This window comes from Sinohyriopsis cumingii, chromosome 2 (genome assembly GCF_028554795.1).
Source record: "Sinohyriopsis cumingii isolate HCF-2022 chromosome 2, ASM2855479v2, whole genome shotgun sequence".
NCBI classification, from domain to species: Eukaryota; Metazoa; Mollusca; class Bivalvia; order Unionida; family Unionidae; genus Sinohyriopsis; species Sinohyriopsis cumingii.
Window position 1 is genome coordinate 33,035,276 of NC_142962.1, and position 23,836 is coordinate 33,059,111.

The window sequence follows — 23,836 nt, forward strand, 5'->3', positions numbered from 1 at the left end:
TTTAAACCTGAAATGTATTTACCTATTTTTCCTTAAGTTTACATACATGTATCACAGATGCTGTAATATTCTATGCCAAGATTTTGTGATAAAATCATGTATGACCATCCGTTGGTTTGTCTCTTGAACTGTTTTCATGTGTATAGTTATTTTAATGACATGTTGACTGTTTTACAATTCTCTTCTAATGAGAACAAAATTTCATCTGTGACCTTTATTCATTGGCAAAGGTTCTGCAAAAGGATTTCATCACATGACATGATTTATGATTCATAAAAGCCCTTCATTTTTGCAGGATTGCATGCATAGTACTATTTAATGATGTAACACAGAATAAATACACAGTATCTGAGGTATATTCATATGTACATAAGCTCACATTGCTGGATTAGTTTATTTGAGTGTGAACAAAACATTGACGTAAGCAGTCATGCTATTAATAGAATCCATCCATCGGTGTGGGTACTGCTCTGGTGACCTAAATGGTTAGAGCATCCACCTTGGATGCAGGAGGTTGCAGGGTCGAACACTGGCTGAGTCATACCAAAGACTTATGAAAATGGTACTAGCCACTGCCTCACTTGGCTCTCAGCATTAAAGAGGTCAGTGTTAGGACTGGTCATCCAAGTGTCAGGATAATGTAACTAGATGGGACATCATTCTGCATGTCTGCAGCATGATGCCCCAGTGCTTGACATCACCATAAACTGCCACACTGCAGACATAGTGATTTGACTGAAAAGTTGTTAAAGCTATGTTTCAAATCCAAATCACGCACACACTGGTGTGGGATAGGGGGAATCCCACCCAGAGGTCATAATTTGTGGGTTGGAACAATTCTTTGCTGAGTTCCTGTGCTAAAATTCTTATCATGAAGGTGGTATTTCCTTATCCCACAGTATCACATATGATTGATATTTCTCTCATATTTCATAATGTTGGAAACAGATGTATCATCACTTTACAAATACAGGTCATTTTATGAAAGATTTTACATCATTAGAAAAGGAATTTTGTTTTAATGAAAAGAATTTGTTGTAAACAAGGCTGCTGTTTATATGCTACAAACAATTGTCTTTCCATTGATTAAATCACTTGAAAAATTCCATATCTTTATAAGGTGATTAACATGATGTTATATACAACATCATTGGATGTACATGTGTAGGATAGGCAGATCCCACCTGATTTTCTCAAAGGGACTGATTTTATAACACATATATAGAAATTAGAGAAAAAATCTCACCTTTGCATTACTTTTATATGACATTTGTGAACAGTGTTGAAACACTTAAATATATAATCACAAACACTTGGAAATTGTAGGGAATTATCCAACTTGTTTCACAGATGTCATCAGCAAAGATCATGCATAGTTACAGATGTCATCAGCTAAGGTCTTGCATAGTTACAGATGTCATCAGCAAAGATCATGCATAGTTACAGATGTCATCAGCAAAGATCTTGCATAGTTACAGATATCATCAGCAAAGATCATGCATAGTTACATATGTCATCACCAAAGATCGTGCATATAAGTCAGAGTTATTGGCAAAGAGCATGCATGTGCATGCAAGTCACAGATATCAGCGAAGAGCATGCATGTAAGTTAAAGATATCATTGGCAGAGAGCATTTATGCAAGTCACAGATAGCAGCAGCAAAGAGCATGCATGTAAGTTAAAGAATATCATTGGCAGAGAGCATGTATGCAGATCACAGATATCAGTGAAGAGCATGCATGTAAGTTAAAGATATCAATGGCAGAGAGCATTTATGCAAGTCACAGATATCAGCAGCAAAGAGGATGCATGTAAGATTATTGGATACTTGTACCATTTTCTTTAATGTAAAACATATTAGGAAATCTAGAAATATAACATTTTGAAAATGTTTTTATGCAGGAATGTTTCCGGTTTGTTTTACCTGCAATTCCGCATGCTGTTGATTTGATAACTGACAGGAAGTCTCAAGTGAACTCAACCCACAGCAAAATGCAGATACCACAGGTAAGAGCTTAATGACTAATGTTAATTCTGTTGCTGCTGCTGTATAATTAAATGTAGGTCATTTACTTTGTCAAAGTTTTGTGATTTTAATTCCCCAGCGACTGTGGGCAAGTGTTTATATCGAGATGGCAATGACCACTTGTCAGTGTTGTCCTTTTATCCATGCAAAACGTGATATCAGCATAATAATTGGGTTCATACATCCTTGAAAAGTACTTGAAGTTTGGTTGTTACCATGAAAAATGCTTGAATCTCTGAGGTCATTTAAAAAAAGTACTGGAAAAGTGCTTGAAAAAAGGTAGTAGTCTTTGAAAAATTCTTGAATTTTAAAACAGAAGTATTTGATTGAAAACAGCTAAAACTAAACTAAAATATCAGATGAGTGTCCTTTAAAAAAATAGAAACCTGATCATCCTTATTTCAGTGTTGGTTCATGTACATATTCATCATGACTTCTGGTTGAGTCGCTTACGTGATCCTTTGTACAGACCTGCCAACTCTTACGATTTTGCTCTAAGTCTTACAAAAATTACCCTTAAAATATGGACTTGGGCATACTAGCAAAAACTACGGAAAAATTATAGTTGCCGACAATTCTGGATAATTGGTTCATCCATGTTTTATTTGGATCCTGGTTTCATCTTAAAATTAGTGAAATTAGTCAGAGAACCAGACTAACTTTACGGCAGCACCCCAGATGCTTTAAACTGCACCTATTTGTTCATGCGAAGCATTTGCATGATCAAACCATTGATTATAGAATTTTAAAAAATGGCGTCCAGAAACGATGCATGTTTAAGACGAAAGGGAGAATAAGCTTCTAGAAAAGTGTTAATAATCAACACAGAAGAATCAAAAGGAATATTCAGATTCTTGTGAATAAAAGCTGGAAAGGACACAATTACATTTATTAGACATCACATGCCAATTTGAGTATGTTGTGGTGGGAGTTATGATTGCTGTCGTCATGTGAAATGGAAAAGAATTTCCAAGAATTATGTCAAGTTGAGAGATAGCAACAAGCCATTGAGCTGCATAGGGTTTGGACTAGAGTTTATGCAGCTGGATTAGTGATAAACGAAATCTACGTGTACTTTGCAAACTGTTCAGTTGAACATAATGTTTATCATCAATGCGTCAAACTTTTAATTGTTTTCCAGCTTTACAATAGCAGTTACTGATATTTTGTTACACCTTACTGAAAACTGGTCAGTCTTATAGGAAACAAATCGACTGCCTTACTGAGACGGACTCGTCAGGGTTGGCAGGTCTGCTAGTACTTGACCTCATGACTACATGTAGGAAATGAATGGATGCTGTGTTGATTCACTTATGAAAGCTGATACAAAATTGTCGGTCAAGTGCTCTGCGATGGGAATAATATTTTCAAACAAAGAGTTGTGTTGTGTTTTTCAGAAGGTGATAGATCAGTATTAGCTGTTGTCACTTTATGTCGTACTGATGCACCATTGACTTACATACCAATGATTATATAAAAAAATCAGAGTTTCAGAATGGAATGTTTTTAGCGCTGTTGCACCTGCAATTGCTCAAAACAGTAGAAATTTGAATGTAGTAAATATTATTAAATATTGTATATACTTGTTTGTGAGTCCAACAGCATACTCCACAGACCCAGATCTGCAGTTGCTTTAATGCAACAACAGACCTGGGTCTTTGCAGCATTTAACCCTTTACCTCATACAAGCGTCTTTGGATGCCCCTACTCCATTCGCATGGAAGCGCCTTTTGATGCCTGCTGTAAACATCAGCTATTTTGAGCTAATTTTCATAGCGCCACCTTTGGGGAAAACCCCCCTATTAGATACTACATTCATTTCTGCGAATGGCAATTACGTCAGATCACGTGGTCGCTATTCATGCACTGGTCGATATCTGCTATTTAAAGTAACTGGGTCATAATCTCCACTCTCCAAAATGGCAGCCACGGATTTCATTCAGTACGTACGAAGTTTTCATGATTAGAATAACGACCACGAAAGATTCAGTAAATTAGGTAAAGTCTCTGATATTGATGTAGGCAGCAATTAGTTTTTATAAATTATCAAATTCAGATGACTTAGTGATATAGACGCACACGAAAACCTTGTAAATTTCGAGTATCGGAAATGGCAGCTACGGTTGGTCACGCGGCCTCACTGACATGACGGTGAACGAGTTCTCTCAAGATTTTGAAGCACATAAAAAAATTCTTCTGTGAAAAATAATTACACAGCTATAACAATCGGACTTTACTCTTAAATTTTTCCACATATAATATATGTGTACCAAAAATGTAAAATGGTTAAAATTGCTGTTAAACATAACATACACTACATTGCTTAACAGTTCACAGGCAGGATTTCATTCAGTACTTATGAAGTTTTCACAATTAGAATCAGAACCACGAAAGATTCAATAACTTAGGTAAAGGCTCTGATATTTATATAAGCAGCAATTAGTTTTTATTGATTATCAAATTCAGATGACTTAGTGATGTAGACGCAGACGAAAAACATGTAAATTTCGAGTATGGGAAATGGCAGCTACGGTTGGTCACGCGGCCTCACTGACATGATGGTGAACGAGTTCTCTCTCGATTTTAAAGCACATAAAATATTCTTCCGTGAAAAATAATTACACTGCTATAACAATCGGACTTTACCGAAAACGTCAAATGGTTAAAACTGCTGTTAAATGTAACACCACTACATTGCTTAACAATTCACAGGCAGGCCTATGCATATGTGGTCGGCTAGGTAACAGGTGTTCTATTTATAGCATGCTGCACTTTGTCACTATGCTCTATGAGGTAAAGGGTTAAGGAATAATCACTAGAACAAAGAACATAGACTCAGATCTGCAGGTTCGTTTTGCTTTGGCAGATCAGGATCTTTGTTGTTTGCAGTTTGACTATGCTTGTAAGTGAGTATATACAGTACCTTAAAACTAGCACCAAACACAAAATCGCCAGGATGTGGCAACTCTGCTGAAAATGTATATGCATATGACGCAAACTAAAGACCACACCCCCCATAATTACTTGGGACCTCAGCCAGGTCGATGAGTAAAAAAGCTTTGGAGTTTCTCCTTCAAATATGTTCCTCAATCACATTATGTTAGGAATATTAGCCTGCTACCTCATGATTCCAGTGCTACTAAAAGACAAAAATCATCTTTCTCTTTCTATCTCATATAGACAAAGGGTAATAACGCTTTCCTATTACCTCCCCTTCCCTCTGCCATGAGTCACTAGTTTGTTAGCTTTGCCGCTGTACTGATAACATCATACATTTTACCTCCATCAATAAAAGCCATCTTAGTGTTCACATTGGATCATCCAACCTTAATTTTGGATTTATTGTGTTGGAAAAATCATTCTTCTACAGTATGTATGCATTTTTTTAATACAATTTCTGCCAAATTTGAGTGACTTTGTCACCTTTACGGACTTTGTCTTTTTAAGTCCACGTTACACCAGACTGTCAACTAAATGAAATGCAAAGTTCAAAGTAATAGTCCAAAAGGCATCAAAAGGAAGGAAAGATGGAATAAGTTGAGGAAGATAATGTTGACAACCTCATTATACAACCTAAAGTTCATCACTTGCAGTTCTGACTCGTTGTGGAAGCACCCCGAACCCAATTTTAGGCAGTCAACATGATAGCCAGACCATCATTTATGCGGCTAGCAACCAGGCTGACCACATGCCAGGCAAACCAGCTGGCTTTTCCCACAGTGCCAGACTTTAATTACTTATCCACATGGGAGAGTTAGCAACATTTCTAAAGAGGATGGAATTGAGTCATTGATACCTGGTATGGCTTATTCCAGAGCTGCAAAGTGGAACAAGGTTAGGACTCAACACACAGTGTGAAAAAGCTCGTACAAATCAGCCATACTCAGACTGAATTTAGCCTCAAGGCCACAGTCAAATACATTTATTGGGTGTTGTCTTTCAGAATGCCCTCGACCGCTACGGTGGCCTAGTGGTTAGGGTGTCTGCCTCGGATGTGGGAGGTCGTGGGTTCGATCCCTGGCCGAGTCATACCAAAGACTTATAAAAATGGTACTAACAGCTGCCTCGCTTGGTGTTCAGCATTAAGAGGCTAATGTTAGGATTGGTTGGCCTGGTGTCAGGATAATGTGACTGGGTGGGACATCATGCTACATGTCTGCAGCATGATGCCCCAGTGCTAGACATCATTATAAACTACCACATTGCAGACATCGTAGCAATATGACTGAAAAATTGTTAAAGCTACATTAAAAATCCAAATCACATCATATCAGAATGCCCTCCACCCCCTACTGCTACTCAAGACTATAAAGTTAAAGCAATGGTAGAACACGACCAGGAGGATGAGATGTTCTTTTGGCTCCTTCTGCACTAGGTTAAAGTTAATGAGATCATTGACTACCCATTAGGTAGAAATGCCGACCGATGGAATTCTAACCCTTTTTTATCAGGAAGCCATGTTCCAGCAACATTCTCAGCTTGCTGGTACAACACTCACTGACATCTAAAGTACTGATCACCCAGCCTTTGACAAAACAACAAAAAACTAGTAGCAGTTAATATGTCCAATTTACAGTTTTTAAAGTGGACTAAAATGTGTTCCATGCCATGTCAAAGCTAGACCGGAACTACATCTTCAATGTTGGATTTAAAGGCCAATGCATTGACTGCTACGGCTAACTTCAACCAATTACTACATGGCACATGTCTGCAGACCATGTCACTCAAGTCTCGTCATACCCTGGCTTTACAGATTCTCTTTTGAGGAAAAATGTAAGAAATTTGGAGGCAGGCATCTCAGGAACTCACCCTCCATCTCACTACTCTTCTGACACAGGCATTTTGAAACAATCAGTCCCTAGCCACTGCAGAGTGACGATAATCGGACTATGAACAAGGGATCTTTTCAGCCAGATCTGCAATATAGACACCAGCCAAATGCCAGGAGACAACAGTATAACAATGTTATACAGAGGCAGAAAGAAACAAAGTTTCTCCACCTTCAAGCCTCCTGATCCTAGACATTAACCTTCCTTCCCCACTGCCCGCAGACAGCCTACCTGTGGACGGCCACCTCTTTCAGTTTCAGGATCACTGGATCTCCCTATTCCTTCAAACCAGTTGGATGATCCAGTTCATTTCAGAGGGGCTTTAGATTTCATTTATTGTACCCTCTCCTGTTTCCTTCTCTCTTCTCTTAATGGACATACTGTTAGATCAGGAGAAGGATGCCTTTCTACAACATTGATAAACAAGTGGTGGAGATCATGCAGAGACCATAATCTCAGGGTTTTTATTCAAGGCTGTTTATCATTTGGAAGATGAATGGCAAGTTAAGGCCGATCATCAACCCGAGTTGCCTCAACCAATTAATTGCAGCACCAAAATTCAAGATGGACATGGCAAGATCAACCCATCTCTTCATCTGATGGAATAAATATGTGATCAGTCTTGCTGTGACCAATGCATACTTTCATGTCCCTATCCATCCAGCATCACTGGAAATTCTCTGTTTTGTTTACTGTGACACGGTTTATCAGTTCAAAGTTCCACCCTTTGGCCTCACCATCAGTCCTTGGGTTTGTATCAAGGTTATGAATTATTCATCACCCAGTTCTAATCAACTTCATTTGCTTTGACAGAAGGCTACCTGGGATGACATCCTCCAGAAATATGAGTTAAGTTCTATTCATCTCTGAGGCAGAATTGATTTTCTCTCACTTTTAGATCATCTGGACTTTCTAGTGAACTGGGAAATGTCTGACCTCAATCGATCACAGTTTTTTGTTCATCTTGGTAAGGAGTTTATGACCAACCTGAATCTGGTACAACTTCTCATGTTAGCCTAATCAAAATCATCAAATTCATTGAGACTGTTTCCAACAGGACTTGGATTTGAATGAAAGAGTTCTTCCAACTCATTGGGGCAGCAGACTTGATCTTGCTGAGTCATCTTTTTATGCATCGCATACAAATGGCATTGATTGCACAGTGGTGTGCCTTTTCAAGTCCCCTTGATCAAACAGTCGTGATCATGCCCAGTATATGATCATTTCTGCATCAGTGGTGCAACCCAGGTTGGCTGACCATGAGGATCCTGTTGGAGAAGCCCCAAACGGAAATGATGGTATGTACTGATGCCAGTATGTATGGTTGGGGTGTTCACCTGTTGCTTGACTTCACTACCATCAGCAGCATACGGGAGCAGGTTCTATATTTCAACCTATTTGAAATGAATGCTGTCTTCAGTGCCTTCACTTCTAGAAGGATCAGCTCCAGGCAAAATGGTCCTAATTATGTCCCTCAACTCTGGGGTGGTGTCCTACCTCTAACAGGGACACCATATCACCCAACCTGTGTTTGGATGTTTCAGTGTTGATGAAGCATTCTCCATATCAATGTGCAAATCAGACACATTCATGGCATACTAGATGTCTTGGCCGACATTCTCTCCAGTAAAGGTCAAGTTTTTCACATGGAATGGTCTCTCCATCAATTAGTCTTTACTCAGATCTGCACACCAGTTCCAAACCCAGAAGCTTCAACCAAGAACACTCTGTCAGTAAGATAGGAGGGGTTTTGGTCATTTGCCTACCCCTCACCCCTTTATGGTCTGGGGTACCAAAAATAATCCAAAAGTTACGATGTCAGAAATGCAAGATGATTCTTATAGCCCCTCTCAGATGGGACGAGCCCTGGGTACTGATCTACTCAATCTAGGCATAGATCTGTACAGGAAGATTCCAGCCAACCTGAATCTTCTCAAACAACCATAGCCACAGATGTCCCATCCCTGGACCATCTTCTTCACACTTGGCTCTTGTTCGGAGAGTTTTGCGAGACGAGCAGTTTACGCCTTCATCTTTAGAGCAAGAAGGCCCTCCACTCTGAAAGCTTACAAGAAATAGTAGCATGTTTTCAGGGACTGTTGCCATATCAATAACATTGTCCCTCTGAGTGCCTTAATCCCTCAAATAGGTGTTGTTTTTCTCTGGCTCTTTGAAGAGAAACAGTGGGTCCCAATTACTATCTCAGGCTAATGGTCATTGATATTGGACACATTCCGGCATCATGGTAGACATGTTATCACCCATGATAAAGATCTTTCAGTTAATCAAAATCTTTCTCTCAGTTTCCAAAATGGAATTTGTCCTGGGTTTTAACATGGCTTTCAAGTAAATGTGAGCCATTAACCCACACTTCACTAAAGCTATTATCATACAAAACATATTTCCTGATAGCTTTAGCTTCATCATGCAAGGTGAATGAGTTACTTGCATTTGCCATCGACCCAAACTAATATCAGTTTAGATGGTTTGATGGTCCTCTTGACGTGACCAGGTTTGTAGCCAAATATCGGTTACTGTCAGTCAGTGATCAAAGAGCCATTGACTTTCTCTCTTCCTTAGATAGGTCAAAGGCCATATAAGATCCTGTTCACACACAACTTAAAACACAGAGACAAGTAGTGGCACAGGCTTATCCCTTTTACTTCCAGGAAAGCAAGGAAACAGGATATCACCCCTCAAGCCCTTGCTTCATGGCTGAAATGGGTTACATGCTTGGCATACTTGAAGGTCTCACAATATCCATATCACCTCAGGAAGATTACCACTCCTGAAATTAGAGTGATATCTGCGAGCCTGAATGTAACTTTTTGATACATATTATACATGAAGCTGTTGGCTGGCATGCTGAGTTGACCTTCTTAAGTTTTTTATCACAAAGATTTGGCTTTGCAGAGGCAAACCTTGAATATGGTAGGTCCAGTGGCAGCAGCCCAGATGACCATCTAACTCAGTTAAACCAATCAACACAGCCTGTCAACTTTTGCTGGATTCACCAGTGAAATTGTGTAGGTAAGAAAATGTCAGTAATTATCTTCTGAATCATATGTAGGGGTCAAAGATAAAATGACCCTAGGCTGTGTTGCTTATGTAATTAGGAGAACAGGTTATTGTTGGGAAATCCAGCCACCGTTTTCTAGAAGGATACCTGAGATAGAGGTTGGATGCCCAGGGCTGTTCCATTAAAAAATACTTGGGACCCAGGGGAGGCTCTTTCAAAGTGGGGTACTCACCAATAGACACAATTTAGAATTGTTTTATAATTTTAATATGAACTCTGTGAAATCGATGTACCCTGGCATATATTTTTAAAGCAATGCCTTCCCTGGGTGACATGTATGTTTAAATGGAACAGCTCTCAGCATTCCCTCCTCCTATTACCTATTCTCCTAACGTAATGTAATTAGGGAATGTATTTGAAGGAGAAAGCAAATTTTTAAATAAATTGTTTCTCCAAAAATATGTACCCAGTCATGTTACTTAACAACCTTCCCAACTACCCTGCCATGCTCAGCTAAAATCTAGTGACACCTGTAAGTCACTAAGGGAGGTAATGGTCAAGAGTTATTGGTCTTTGTAAGTTATACACAGGAAAAGATGATTTTCATTTTTTAGTAGGACTGGATTTGTGAGGTTGCAGGCTAATATTCCTAACATAATGTGATTGGGTAAGTATTCTCTGAGAAACACAATTTACTTAAAAATTTGCTTTCATGTTAGGTGTAAAGAGTATACAAAAGACCAAATATCAACAATAGGTTAAATTTGTAACATTTTTCTTAAACATGAAAATCTCATGCTGCTAACTCATAAACTGACGTTGATGAATTGATTGCATTTTGGTCCCCAGTACCACATGCGAAGCAATGTTTTCACCTAGGCCTAGTTTAACAAAAAATATTTTGGAGTTCTTGTTCTTAATTCTGAATGTTAGTGGACTGTAATGCCATAAGCTCATAAGTAGGGAATTACATTGTTTTAAAATTAGATTGTCTTTGAAAACTATTTGAAAAGTGCTATAATTACCTGATAAAATATCTACATGAACCAAGACTATTTTGACCTGACTTAATTTGATTTTTTTTCTTCTTTTTTTTAATTATTTTGCTTGAAAGGAGGAATGACACTATTTATTTGGTAGTTAAAAGGTCAAATATACTGGAATGAAAGTTTTGGTTGGGATTTCTGTATATCAAATCAGGTTATGTGCAGTCAGTTTTCATCAGGTTACCTGCAGTTAATTTTCGTCAGGTTACCAGCAGTCAGTCAGAGTTCATTTATTGTCCGTGCTTGTGTTATGCAGGCCCTTCTTAGTTTGTACTTTGAATGTCAAAAGGTTAAGGTCATTGCACTTAAAATGAATTTTGGAATTTTATCTGAAGTTTCCCACAGCTGTACATAGCAAATCATCTTAGGTGGACTGCACTGACATAGAGGCTGCACCCTATCAATCTCAGGGTCAAAAGGTTAAAGATCAAGATGAGTAAAAATGCAAATAATAATGTTAGTTTATAATTACTTAAGTTGCTTTATTAAATGTTTATCAGATTTTGTGGAAGGACTGTAGTTGGCTGAAGGCCTAGAGGCAGCTTCTTATGGATTTTGGGGTCAAAAGGTCAAGATCTCTGAAGTCAGAATTGGGATCTTGATTTCCGTTGGATTAAACAATGTTGATGTAGCTGCTTGGATAATAAGCACTAATTATTTTCTGTCGCTATAACCATAATTGTACTGTTACTGTGACTGTTGAAAGTTTTTCAAATTCCAAAGTATACAAATTGCGTGATTTTGAGAGATTTCACCAAGCAGTTGTCTGATTAGGTCTGCACAGATTATTACTAGTTGGTGTCACATAGTTTATTCACCATTTTCTTTTTCTTATTTTTTAAAAAATGCACCATATATATTATTTATTACTTTGTGTACACAATCAAGAAATGTAAATAATTCCGTTACATGTTTAAGATGTCATAGAAAGCATTAGCAGTAGTGTGTGATAGTCTCAGTCCAACAATTTTTAAGATTTTTGTACCAGAGTGAAAACCATTTTTGCATGTAGAAATGTTATGTGTGGTCCATAGTATAAACTAAAATATAGAATTTGTGCATTTGTATGATCTGAGTCTTTTGTATTAGACAATAACTTGAAGGTGTACCTATGTTAATTATCTATTGACCAACCAACAGATTTTTCATATTTATTGGCAGCCTTGTTTTGACCATAACAATTAGCTGTATAGACTTTTACCCGACCCTTACTACTTGGTATAGATCCCTTGGAGCCATGTGAGAGTCTGGCGGATTAAGACTTTTACTGTTGTGGGTGGACAAGGGTTATCAGTGTCTGATATTGTTTTATCTTTTGTGCATGCTACTTAACTTGGTTGCTGTGTGTTGGTTTTTGTATAACAGTTTGTCCAAATGTCAAACATAAATGGCCTTTGCACTGCATATCACTGCAGCTTCCAGTGGAAGAGAGGCAAGCTTCATTGTACATTAAAATATAAGAAATACAGAATCAGTCTATATGGTACTCTTAGCAGTTTTATCTGTAAGAGTCCATAGTAACTTAGCACTGATAAAAATGGATCTTACATAGGACAATAATTATACCATATATACTCTCTTATAAGAGAAATCAAACTGCAGACAACAAAGATCCTGATCTGGCGTATCATAATGCAGTTGTAAATCAAGGTCTATCTTGTGTTTCTACTGATTATTCCTTACAAACTGCAGAGAGCCAGATAAACTTGCACATTATGCAATGGGAGATCTGTGTCTTTGCAGTTTGCATTGTTTACTAAATCAGGTCAACAGAGGTATTAATATATAAAATTATGTAAAGCTTCTGTGGAAGTTATTGCCCTTTCTTGATACTTGTAAGTAACATGTTAAACTGTCATTACATGGTGGCAGCATAGGGATAACTAACCCTCAGTAGGTGGTGGCAGCATAGGGATAACTAACCCTCAGTAGTTGGTGGCAGCATGGATATAAATTTTACAATCATTGTTGGATGATTTGGGGTGAGGTTTAAAAGTAAATCTCACAGTAAGATGGAGGAGTTTAGTTCTCCAGTTATGCAAGGACACTTATCTACAAGCCAGGTTCTTTATGATTTAGGGATATGTGTGTATGAATATGTGGGAGAAATCTTGCCTTTTATTCTCTTGGCAATTAGGTGAAATGTTTAAAGTAGCAATGGGTAAAATTGGAAGCCAAAATATATAGCTGGATAATAACACCACTAATAGTATCAACACATCCAAAGGAGCAGTATAAAATAAATACAATTGATTGCATATTTATATTTTATTTTAAAATTAAAATCTTTGAATTTTGATTTTTTTTTAAAAAAAACATTCTTATGATAAGTATATGGTAAATTTCATGTTTTACCCATCTGATAAAGCAGTTTTCAGATCTAAAATAAGGAAAATACACATTTTGGAGATTGAAGATGGGGTTCTTTTGAAGTCCTAGAGGCGAAAATCCATGCATTTGATTCTTGCTAGTCACATAACAAAACATGTCTTAGTAAAAGTTTCCATTTCCGAAAAGAAGAAAAATTATTTTGCATGATGATTGAATAACATGCAATTACCTGAATGGAAGAAATACATACACATAGATTGTTAAGAATGCGTTTGAAATGATGATATACAGACTCGGCTTTTTTACTGATCAGGAAGAAATCCATCTTGAAGAAATTTGTGTCGATGAACAGCATCAGTTTCATTCGTCAAGAAGGAAAAGGAGGCGGTCAGATACGCAAAGGGAAGATCAGCAAGACTTTGAAATGTATATTCAAGAATCACACATATCTGATAGTCTTTCACAAGAAAATTTGGAAATGTCTTTCACAGAATTAGAGATGTACCGGAAACAAATTGAAGAAAGATTTTGTGAGAAGAAAGATTCTGTAAGAACAAAGCGTTCAGAAAATAATTTGAAGGTAAAAAAAATAGGTGACAAGCATGGTGAGATTAAACATAAACAAAGTATTGTGGGTAAATTAACTTCTCCAAAAGCACAATTGGAAACCTTGTCAAGTCTTCTGAAACAAACAAAGCATTTGAAATCTAAGGCAGATGCATCTGATCAGAGTAGTAGGTTTAAAAAGCAAGGAAATATTTATGATCATATCATATTTAGTGATGATATGGGGAATGATGGAATGATACAGGGAAGTACAAATAAGGAAAATGTGCTGAAAAATTCATCTGGAGAAGTAAAGGCAATTCAGAGTAAAGATGTACTAGTGACACCAGTTGAAGTTAAACAGGTAAATGTAGGTGCAAATTTAGCCAGGTGTAGGGAAGTAAGAATAAGTGATGAAGAAGATACAGTTTTGATTAAGACAAACATAAGGCCTGACAAAATGCTACATGTATCTGATAAATTAAGTATAAGCAAAGAAAGAGGTAAAGATATTGGCCGTGTGAATGAGATCCTAATTTTACCCAATGACATAGATTCAGACAGGGATACTATTGCAGATTTTGATCTTGAAGAGGCACCAATGAGTCTAGAGTCGGAAGTTTCCAGTTTTATATTAACAAGCAATGATAACGACCATTCTAGTAGTAATTTGATGAAGGGTTCTAGTGTAACATCAAGTAAAATTATCCAGGTGGATACACCTGAAACTGATAGCAGAAATTCAATAGAACAAGACAAAGACAAGCACAGTGTTAAAGAAATGGAACATGTTAGACAGACTGTTATGTTTCAGGTCAGGAAAGAAAAAACAATAAATTCTGGTAAAGAAAATGATTCAGGAAAAGGTATTGTCCAGGTGCCTGATATTTCAGACAAGGTTATGTCATTAGTTTACACTGCAGAGAAACAAAGTTTGTTGAAACCAAGAATTCAAAAATCATCTGAAGAAGGAGGTGAAATTTCTGAAGTACGAGTTGGAAACGAATTAAAGCAATTCCTTCGTAATCACCATGATCTTCGGGGAATCTATTTACATAAAGGAAAGCGTCATGTGAAGCATAAACTTGCTAACTTGAAGAGACAGAAGGAAGCTGTTGACACACGACGCTGGAATAGAGGAACTCTTGTGAATGATAGAAACCGATTTGATGACATGTTTGAGTTGACAGATGCTGGAAGAAAACAGCTAGAGCGTGTAGAACACAGGATGGCACGAGATGAGTATGTTGTTAATTGGTATGTCTGGTGTCCTGGACATGGAAACTGTCTTCGAGCTTGTGGAGGTTATGGAAAGTGTGTTCAAGGTAGGGAGATTTTTTTCACTGTTCATTGCACCACTTTGTTTTATTATAGTTTTAAGAATTTTCAGATTTGTAATTATGTGGTTAAAAGGTGTTAATGGTGGTCTTACTGGGAGATACAGAGTTGACATGGTCCCCCCATGAGAATCAAATGCATATACATGCAGTTGGAAACCATCAATATCCTTACAATCAGAAAGAGAAGGATATAATTTCCATTCTCTCACAGTTGATAAAAATGTTCTGAAGTTTCATCAAAAATAAAAATATTGTCCAATTTGTAAGCTGTTTTTTACCTTCTTTAGGAACACAAGTTTTATTTTCTAATTTACTAAGAAAGACAGTTCAAAATGGTTTGGAAAGTGTAGGATCAGGATATTAAGGTGTAGAAAACATAAAAGATTTGTTCTTGAAGAAGGTAGAAACTTGAAAGTGAAGGAATAGGAAACATGTTGTGGCAGAAACTTCTGCCAAAAACTCAAGTGGAGCAAACTTGAAAATTTTCAACAATGCATACTTTCCTTTGAGGGATATCGTGATCAGATATAATAATAAAATAACTTTGTATAGAATTCCATTAGAATGATATCATATTGGTGTCAACATTCCAACAGTTTATGATGGTATTTTTATGCAGAGAATTCTGATGTTTGACTAATTGGCAGACATGTTACAATCACAGATTTAATCAAATTAAATATATTTAATTTTTCATATAAAATTACTGTAGCTCCAGCAGTATTTATCTTACGTCCCACTACATAAAAGGTCAGGGTATCTGTGTTCCTTGAACACAGTTCTACATTTCTAGTTAATATAAAATTAACAATTTAGGTGCTTCAAATTAAGCATCATCTATCCTCCAGGAACATTTTCTATTTTCAGCTTAACAGAGAGCATCTGACACAAAATCCTTTGTACAAATGATGCCACACCCCAATCAAACATGGCCACTATTACAATATATAGAAAAACCCATCAAGAACTTATTAGAAGAACAAACAAAACAACAACAACAAAACAGTGAACAGATTTTGACCAAATTTGACAGCATCTTGACAACAAGGCCATTTCATTTATGTACAATATGTACCAATTGGCCATCAAATATATGTCACCCTTACTTCATATTTAAAACAAACTTCAGACAACTTGTAAAACAAACTGCTGGACGGAATTTCAAGAAATTTACTGTAAAATCTCTTACTGTTGTATAAATGATGCCATTCCACAGTAAAAACGACACTGTTATTAAAATAGAAAAACCTTTAAATGGCTTTTCTGCAAGGACCACTAAACAGAATTTGACCAAAGTTGACAGCATCCTGGCTTTAAGGTCTTTCAGCACTGTACAACTTAAGCAAATCCACCATTAAAAAAATGGCTACTGCTTCTAAGAATAGAAAAAAATCTTAAACCTTTCTGCATCAAAACCTCTCAACATTATTTTTACCAAATTTGACAAAGTGTCCACACTTTAAAAGCTTAAATTTTTACAAGTGAAACTGATCCACATTATTACTAAAAACAAAGAAAACTGAAAATGATTTTTTCTCAGAACTGTTAATTGCTGAACTTGATTCATTTTCATCAGAAGTATTATTGTCTGAAGAGGCCTTTAAAATTTCTACAGAAAATGCACAGCAGATCTTTGGTTGAATATGGCTGTTATTACTAAAAATAGAGAAACCTTCAAATAACTTCTTGCAAACCACTCAACAGAATTTGACCAAAATTTGGAAGAAAGGTCTATAATATTACTTTGATGTTAATCTGCCTTAAAATATTTGCTGTAGATAGTAGAAGTAGAAAAAACTTTTAAATAATTTGTTCCTTAACCAGTCGGCAGAATTTGAAGAAATTTAGAAATGGAGCTCACTACTAGTTCCGTTTAATTTGTACTTCATTTCTATTTGACGTTAAGATTGATTCCAGTCTTGGTAGATTTAATTAAAGACATGATATCAGATTACTAAATAGGATTATCTAAGCCATGTTATTTTCACTTAAGATTCCATAGGTGTCAGATGAAACTGTGTGACTGATTATTTTCAGGCTTGTGGATTGGGAGACATAGATATCACTTTTGGGCAGAGCTTCATCATAATGTTCAATAGGATTAAGTTTCTGTGTTAAAGTTTTTGAAAGTCTTCTACATCACTTGTTGTGTTGAACTAAAACTTTGATTTAACTGTAAAATTTGTATCCTGGTATGTAAGGATTTCTCGTTTCACCAAATAGGCAGAAAACTGCATCATTATAACACCGTTCAAAGGTGAGATGCTGCCTTCAACAGAGCACCTGTTCAAGAGTGAAACAATTCACCAGTGCATAAAAAACGTAGCCATTTTGATAGACACATTGATACAAAAGGTGGAGAATGCACATCTTGGAAAAATTACTTGTAATCTTCAGCAGCCTGTAAATTATTAGTAGCTTGCCTAGTTTTTTGACATGCATTAATATTCGTATCATATTATAGGCTGTGTATCATGCCACCCCCTAATTTGATAGTAGGCATGGCCCTGTGTTCTCAAAAGTCTTATTAGCAAGAAACTTGAGAGTGAAATCTTACACTTAGGATGATCCACCTCATGGAAATTTAGCAGTTGTATGATAGGCCATAAGTTAAGAAACATCTTAAAAGTTCTTTGAATCCTGCTTTATTCTAATTAAAATTATGGACTGACAAAGTTTATAGACTCTGTGAAAGAGTTCATGCTCAGATAGCTATGGGAATGTGAAGCTTGGTGTCACACATAAACTCAGCTATGGGAATGTGAGGCTTGGTGTCACACTTACACTCAGCTATGAGAATGTGAGGCTTGGTGTCACACTTACACTCAGATAGCTATGAGAATGTGAAGCTTGGTGTCACACTTACAGATAGCTATGAGAATGTGAGGCTTGGTGTCACACTTACACTCAGATAGCTATGAGAATATGAGGCTTGGTGTCACACTTACACTCAGATAGCTATGAGAATGTGAGGCTTGGTGTCACACTTACACTCAGATAGCTATGAGAATGTGAGGCTTGGTGTCACTTACACTCAGATAGCTATGAGAATGTGAGGCTTGGTGTCACACTTACACTCAGACAGCTATGAGAATGTGTGGCTTGGTGTCACACTTACACTCAGATAACTATGAGAATGTGAGGCTTGGTGTCACACTTACACTCAGATAGCTATGAGAATGTGAGGCTTGGTGTCACATTTACACTCAGATAGCTATGAGAATGTGAGGCTTGGTGTCACACTTACATCAGTCAAACCAGGTGTTTTAAAAGTCTTGTCTTTCAAGACTTGTGCCCAATCAATAGATAAGAAGGCATACATGTATACAATAATCACTTTTCTACTTGCCTGTTTATCAATACATGTGCATCCATATTTTGTTTTCTTTTGTTGTCTTCATATGCTGTTAAGGGATGCATCTGTAAGCAATAATCTAACATCAAAGGCTGTTATGTGATGTGATGCATCTGTAAGCAATGATCTGACTTCAAGGTCTGTTATGTGATGCATTTATAAGCAATAATCTGTCATCATGGGCTGTTATGTGATGCATCTGTAAGCAATAATCTGACATAAGGGCTGTCATGTGATGTATCTATAAGCAATAATCTGGCATCAAGGGCTGTTATGTGATCATCTATAAGCAATAATCTGACATCAAGAGATCTTATGTGATGCATCTGTAAGCAATAATCTGTCATCAAGGCCTGTTTTGTGATGCATCTATAAGCAATAATCTGAAATCAAGGGCTGTTTTCTGATGCATCTATAAGCAATAATCTAAAATAAAGGGTGGTTATGTGATGCATCTAGAAGCAATAATCTGACAACAAGGGCTGTTATGTGATGCATCTATAAGCAATAATCTGTCATCAAGGGCTGTTTTGTGATGCATCTGTAAGCAACAATCTGACAACAAGGGCTGTTATGTGGTGCATCTATAAGCAATAATCTAAAATCAAGGGCTGTTTTCTGATGCATCTATAAGCAATAGTCTAAAATAAAGGGTGGTTATGTGATGCATCTAGAAGCAATAATCTGACAACAAGGGATGTTATGTGATGCATCTATAAGCAATAATCTGTCATCAAGGGCTGTTTTGTGATGCATCTATAAGCAATAATCTGAAATCAAGGGTGGTTATGTGATCATATATAAGCAATAATATGACATCAAGAGATGTTACTTGATGCATCTATAAGCAATAATCTGACATAAAGGACTGTTCTGTGATGTGACTATAAGCAATAATCTGTCATCAAGGGCTGTTTTGTGATGCATCTGTAAGCAATAATCTGACGTAAAGGACTGTTATGTGATGCATTTATAAGCAATAATCTGTCATCAAAGGCTGTTATGTGATGTGTCAATAAGCAATAATCTTACATAAAGGGCTGTTATGTTATGCATTTATAAGCAATAAACTGTTATCAAGGGCTGTTATGTGATGCATCTGTAAGCAATAATCTGACATAAAGGACTATTATGTGATGTGACTATAAACAATAATCTGTCATCAAGGGCTGTTTTGTGATGCATCTGTAAGCAATAATCTGACATCAGTGGCTGTTATATGATGAATCTATAAGCAATGAGCCGACATCAAAGGCTGTTATGTGATGTGTCTGTAAGCAGTGATTTGACTTCAAGGGATGTTATGTGATGCATTTATAAGCCATAATCTGTCATCAAGGGCTGTTATGTGATGAGTCAATAAGCATTAATTTGACATCAAGTACTGTTATATGATGTGTCAATAAGCAATAATCTGACATCAAGGGCTATTATGTGATGTGTCTTTAAGCAATAATCTGACATCAATGGCTGTTATATGATGAAACTATAGGCAATAATCTGACATCAAAGGATGTTATGTGATGTGTCTGTAAGCAATGATCTGACTTCAAGGGCTGTTATGTGATGCATTTATAAGCAATAATCTGTCATCAAGGGCTGTTATGTGATGCGTCTGTAAGCAATAATCTGACATAAGGGCTGTCATGTGATGTATCTATAAGCAATAATCTGACATCAAGGACTGTTATGTGATTATCTATAAGCAATAATCTGACATCAAGGAATGTTATGTGATGCATCTATAAGCAATAATCTTTCATCAAAGGCTGTTATATGATGTGTCAGTAAGCAATAATCTTGCATAAAGGGTTGTTATGTTATGCATTTATAAGCAATAATCTGTTATCAAGGGCTGTTATGTGATGCATCTGTAAGCAATAATCTGTTATCAAAGGCTGTTATGTGATGCATCTGTAAGCAATAATCTGACATAAAGGACTGTTATGTGATGTGTCTATAAGCAATAATCTGTCATCAAGGGCTGTTTTGTGATGCATCTGTAAGCAATAATCTGACAGAGGACTGTTATGTGATGCATTTATAAGCAATAATCTCTCATCAAGGGCTGTTTTGTGATGCATCTGTAAGCAATAATCCGACATCAAAGGCTGTTATATGATGTGCCTGTAAACAGTGATCTGACTTCAAGCGATGCTATGTGACGCATTTATAAGCAATAATCTGTTATCAAGGGCTGTTATGTGATGCATCTGTAAGCAATAATCTGACATAAAGGACTGTTATGTGATGTGTCTGTAAGCAATAATCTGTCATCAAGGGCTGTTTTGTGATGCATCTGTAAGCAATAATCTGACAGGACTGTTATGTGATGCATTTATAAGCAATAATCTGTCATCAAGGGCTGTTTTGTGATGCATCTGTAAGCAATAATCCGACATCAAAGGCTGTTGTATGATGTGCCTGTAAACAGTGATCTGACTTAAAGCGATGTTATGTGACGCATTTATAAGCAATAATCTGTTATCAAGGGCTGTTATGTGATGCATCTGTAAGCAATAATCTGACATAAAGGACTGTTATGTGATGTGTCTGTAAGCAATAATCTGTCATCAAGGGCTGTTTTGTGATGCATCTGTAAGCAATAATCTGACAGAGGACTGTTATGTGATGCATTTATAAGCAATAATCTCTCATCAAGGGCTGTTTTGTGATGCATCTGTAAGCAATAATCCGACATCAAAGGCTGTTATATGATGTGCCTGTAAACAGTGATCTGACTTCAAGCGATGTTATGTGACGCATTTATAAGCAATAATCTGTTATCAAGGGCTGTTATGTGATGCATCTGTAAGCAATAATCTGACATAAAGGACTGTTATGTGATGTGTCTGTAAGCAATAATCTGTCATCAAGAGCTGTTTTGTGATGCATCTGTAAGCAATAATCTGACAGAGGACTGTTATGTGATGCATTTATAAGCAATAATCTCTCATCAAGGGCTGTTTTGTGATGCATCTGTAAGCAATAATCCGACATCAAAGGCTGTTATATGATGTGTCTGTAAGCAGTGATCTGACTTCAAGGGATGTTATGTGATGCATTTATAAGCAATAATCTGTCATCAAGGGCTGCTATGTGATGCATCTGTAAGCAATAATCTGTCATCAAGGGCTGTAATGTGATGAGTCTATGAGCATTAATTTGACATCAAGCGCTGTCATATAATGTGTCTATAAGCAATAATCTGACATAAGGGATGTTATGTGATGTGTCAATAATCAATAATTTGACATCAAGGGCTGTTATGTGGTGCATCTATAAGTAATAATATGACAACAAGGTGTGTTATATGATGGATCTATAAGCAATAATCTGACATAAGGGCTGTTATGTGATGCATCTATAAACAATAATCTGACATCAAGGGCTGTTATGTGATGTGTCTGTAAGCAATAATCTGACATCAATGGCTGTAATGTGATGAATCTGTAAGCAATAATCTGGCATAAGGGCTGTTATGTGATGTGTCTATAAGCAATAATCTAACATCAATGGCTCTTATCTGATGAATCTATAAACAATAATCTGACATCAAGAGATGTTATGTGATGCATCTGTAAGCAATAATCTGACATCAAGGGCTGTTATGTGATGCATCTATAAGCAATGATCTGGCATCATGGGATGTTATGTGATGTATCTAAGCAATAATCTGACATCACGTGATGTTATGTGATGCATCTATAAGCAATAATCTGACATAAAGGACTGTTATGTGATATGTCTATAAGCAATAATCTGGCACAAGGGCTGTTATGTGATGTGTCTAGAAGCAATAATTTGACATCAAGGGCTGTTATGTGATGTGTCTATAAGCAATAATCTAACATCAAGGGCTGTTATGTGATATGTCTATAAGCAATAATCTAACATCAAGGGCTGTTCAGTTTGCAGATCATTCAAATTTAAAGTGAGACAAATAACATGGTAATTAAAAGTGGTTTGAATTATTGATGCATCAGTAGATGTCAAAATTACTTGGGGGATGGGGATGGTCAGGTTGTCAATACAAGATAATAGATTAATGCATCAGTAAATCTAAAAATAACTGGGGACCTGCTGTCAATACAGGATGATAGTAGATGAAAACAAAGGCTTAACAGTATTTACTTTCCAAAACGAAATATTTTCTTATCATCTTTCTATCTCTGTGAATGAAGTAAACAACAAGACCACTTATAACACTTGCAAACTGATTACCTGTATCAATTGTATCTGCATAAATAGTTGTTATACTGCTAATTTTTTAGCCATGGTACCTCAGTTCGTTGAGTGTCAGACTCATAATGCAAGGGTCACAGGTTCAGTACCTACCAACATCACTTCAGGTATCTACATGCTATTGTGTCTTTGGGAAAGACACTTTGCCTCAATTATCTCGACATGATATAGCCAATAATGTTATAAGAGTGCTGATAAATCCAGTAAAATTATTTCCCCAAATTCAAAGAATTTGATCAGAAGATAACAATTGCTAGTAATCCTAAAAAGTATTTTTTAAATGATACCCTTTGTATATTTTTTATTTGTTCTGGTAAATCATTGTTCCACATGAGTAACGTTTAAATTTTTATGCTTTTCCTGATTATTAATCTGTTGCTTCTAAAAGTGCATACTATATTTTTCTGGGATAAATGCCTCCACCCAGTTTAAATATTTGTCTTGGATATATTCAGTAAATATACAACTTAGATATACATTAATACTGGCCGCCATGTATAGCCTATCATGTGCTGAAAAATGGCATTAAACCCTACAACAACAACAACAACAACTTAGATATATCCAATAAAATAATTTGGTCAACATGATTAAAAAAGGAACATTCACATCCTTTAACTATCCAAGATGCTCTCAGAATATACAAAGACAGATCAATTCAAAACAAAACTGAAAACATGCAAGTGCCCTACCAACTAGGCATTTTGCAGTTTGTGCTCAATGTACATGTAAGTTTCAGCAGAAAAATCGCATCAGCACATGCTGTATTTAGTTCCCAAAGCTTGAGTGGACTTTATGATTTTGTCCTGATTAGACCACATCAGCAGTTGAATACTGTAAAGTTGCTTTAAAAGTGCACTCGCAGGGAACAAGGTACTTTGGCCATTGGGGTCTTAATTAAGGCACCATCACTGCATGATGTCATGCACAAGGTGCAGTTTTCTGGCAGAATATAATAAATATGTATTAAAAATCATGTCAGTGTATCTAAATGTTAAGTAAACAATTAATGAAAGGGAAGCAACTGTTTTCATTTGTTTTGGGAATTGAGCATAGCATAGAGTGGATATATGTAATGATTTAGGCAATGTTTGTTTT

The 23,836-nt window shown here is 36.5% G+C and overlaps 1 protein-coding gene across 3 annotated transcripts in view; it reads left to right on the top strand.

Annotated features, from left to right (window-relative positions):
* LOC149804592 (gephyrin-like) overlaps positions 1 to 23,836 on the top strand; it is a 164,669-nt gene that overhangs the window by 39,828 nt on the left and 101,005 nt on the right. For 2 of the 3 annotated variants that reach the window (XR_016416167.1, XM_089941979.1), the window contains exons 7-8: positions 1,904 to 2,008; positions 13,566 to 15,123. Coding sequence is in view for 2 of the 3 variants with exons in the window: in XM_089941979.1 (XP_089798105.1) it covers positions 1,904 to 2,008; positions 13,566 to 15,123 (1,663 nt within the window). In the remaining variant the exon portion in view is untranslated. The remainder of the gene's footprint in view (positions 1 to 1,903; positions 2,009 to 13,565; positions 15,124 to 23,836) is intronic. The other variant, XM_089941991.1, reaches the window with a different exon arrangement.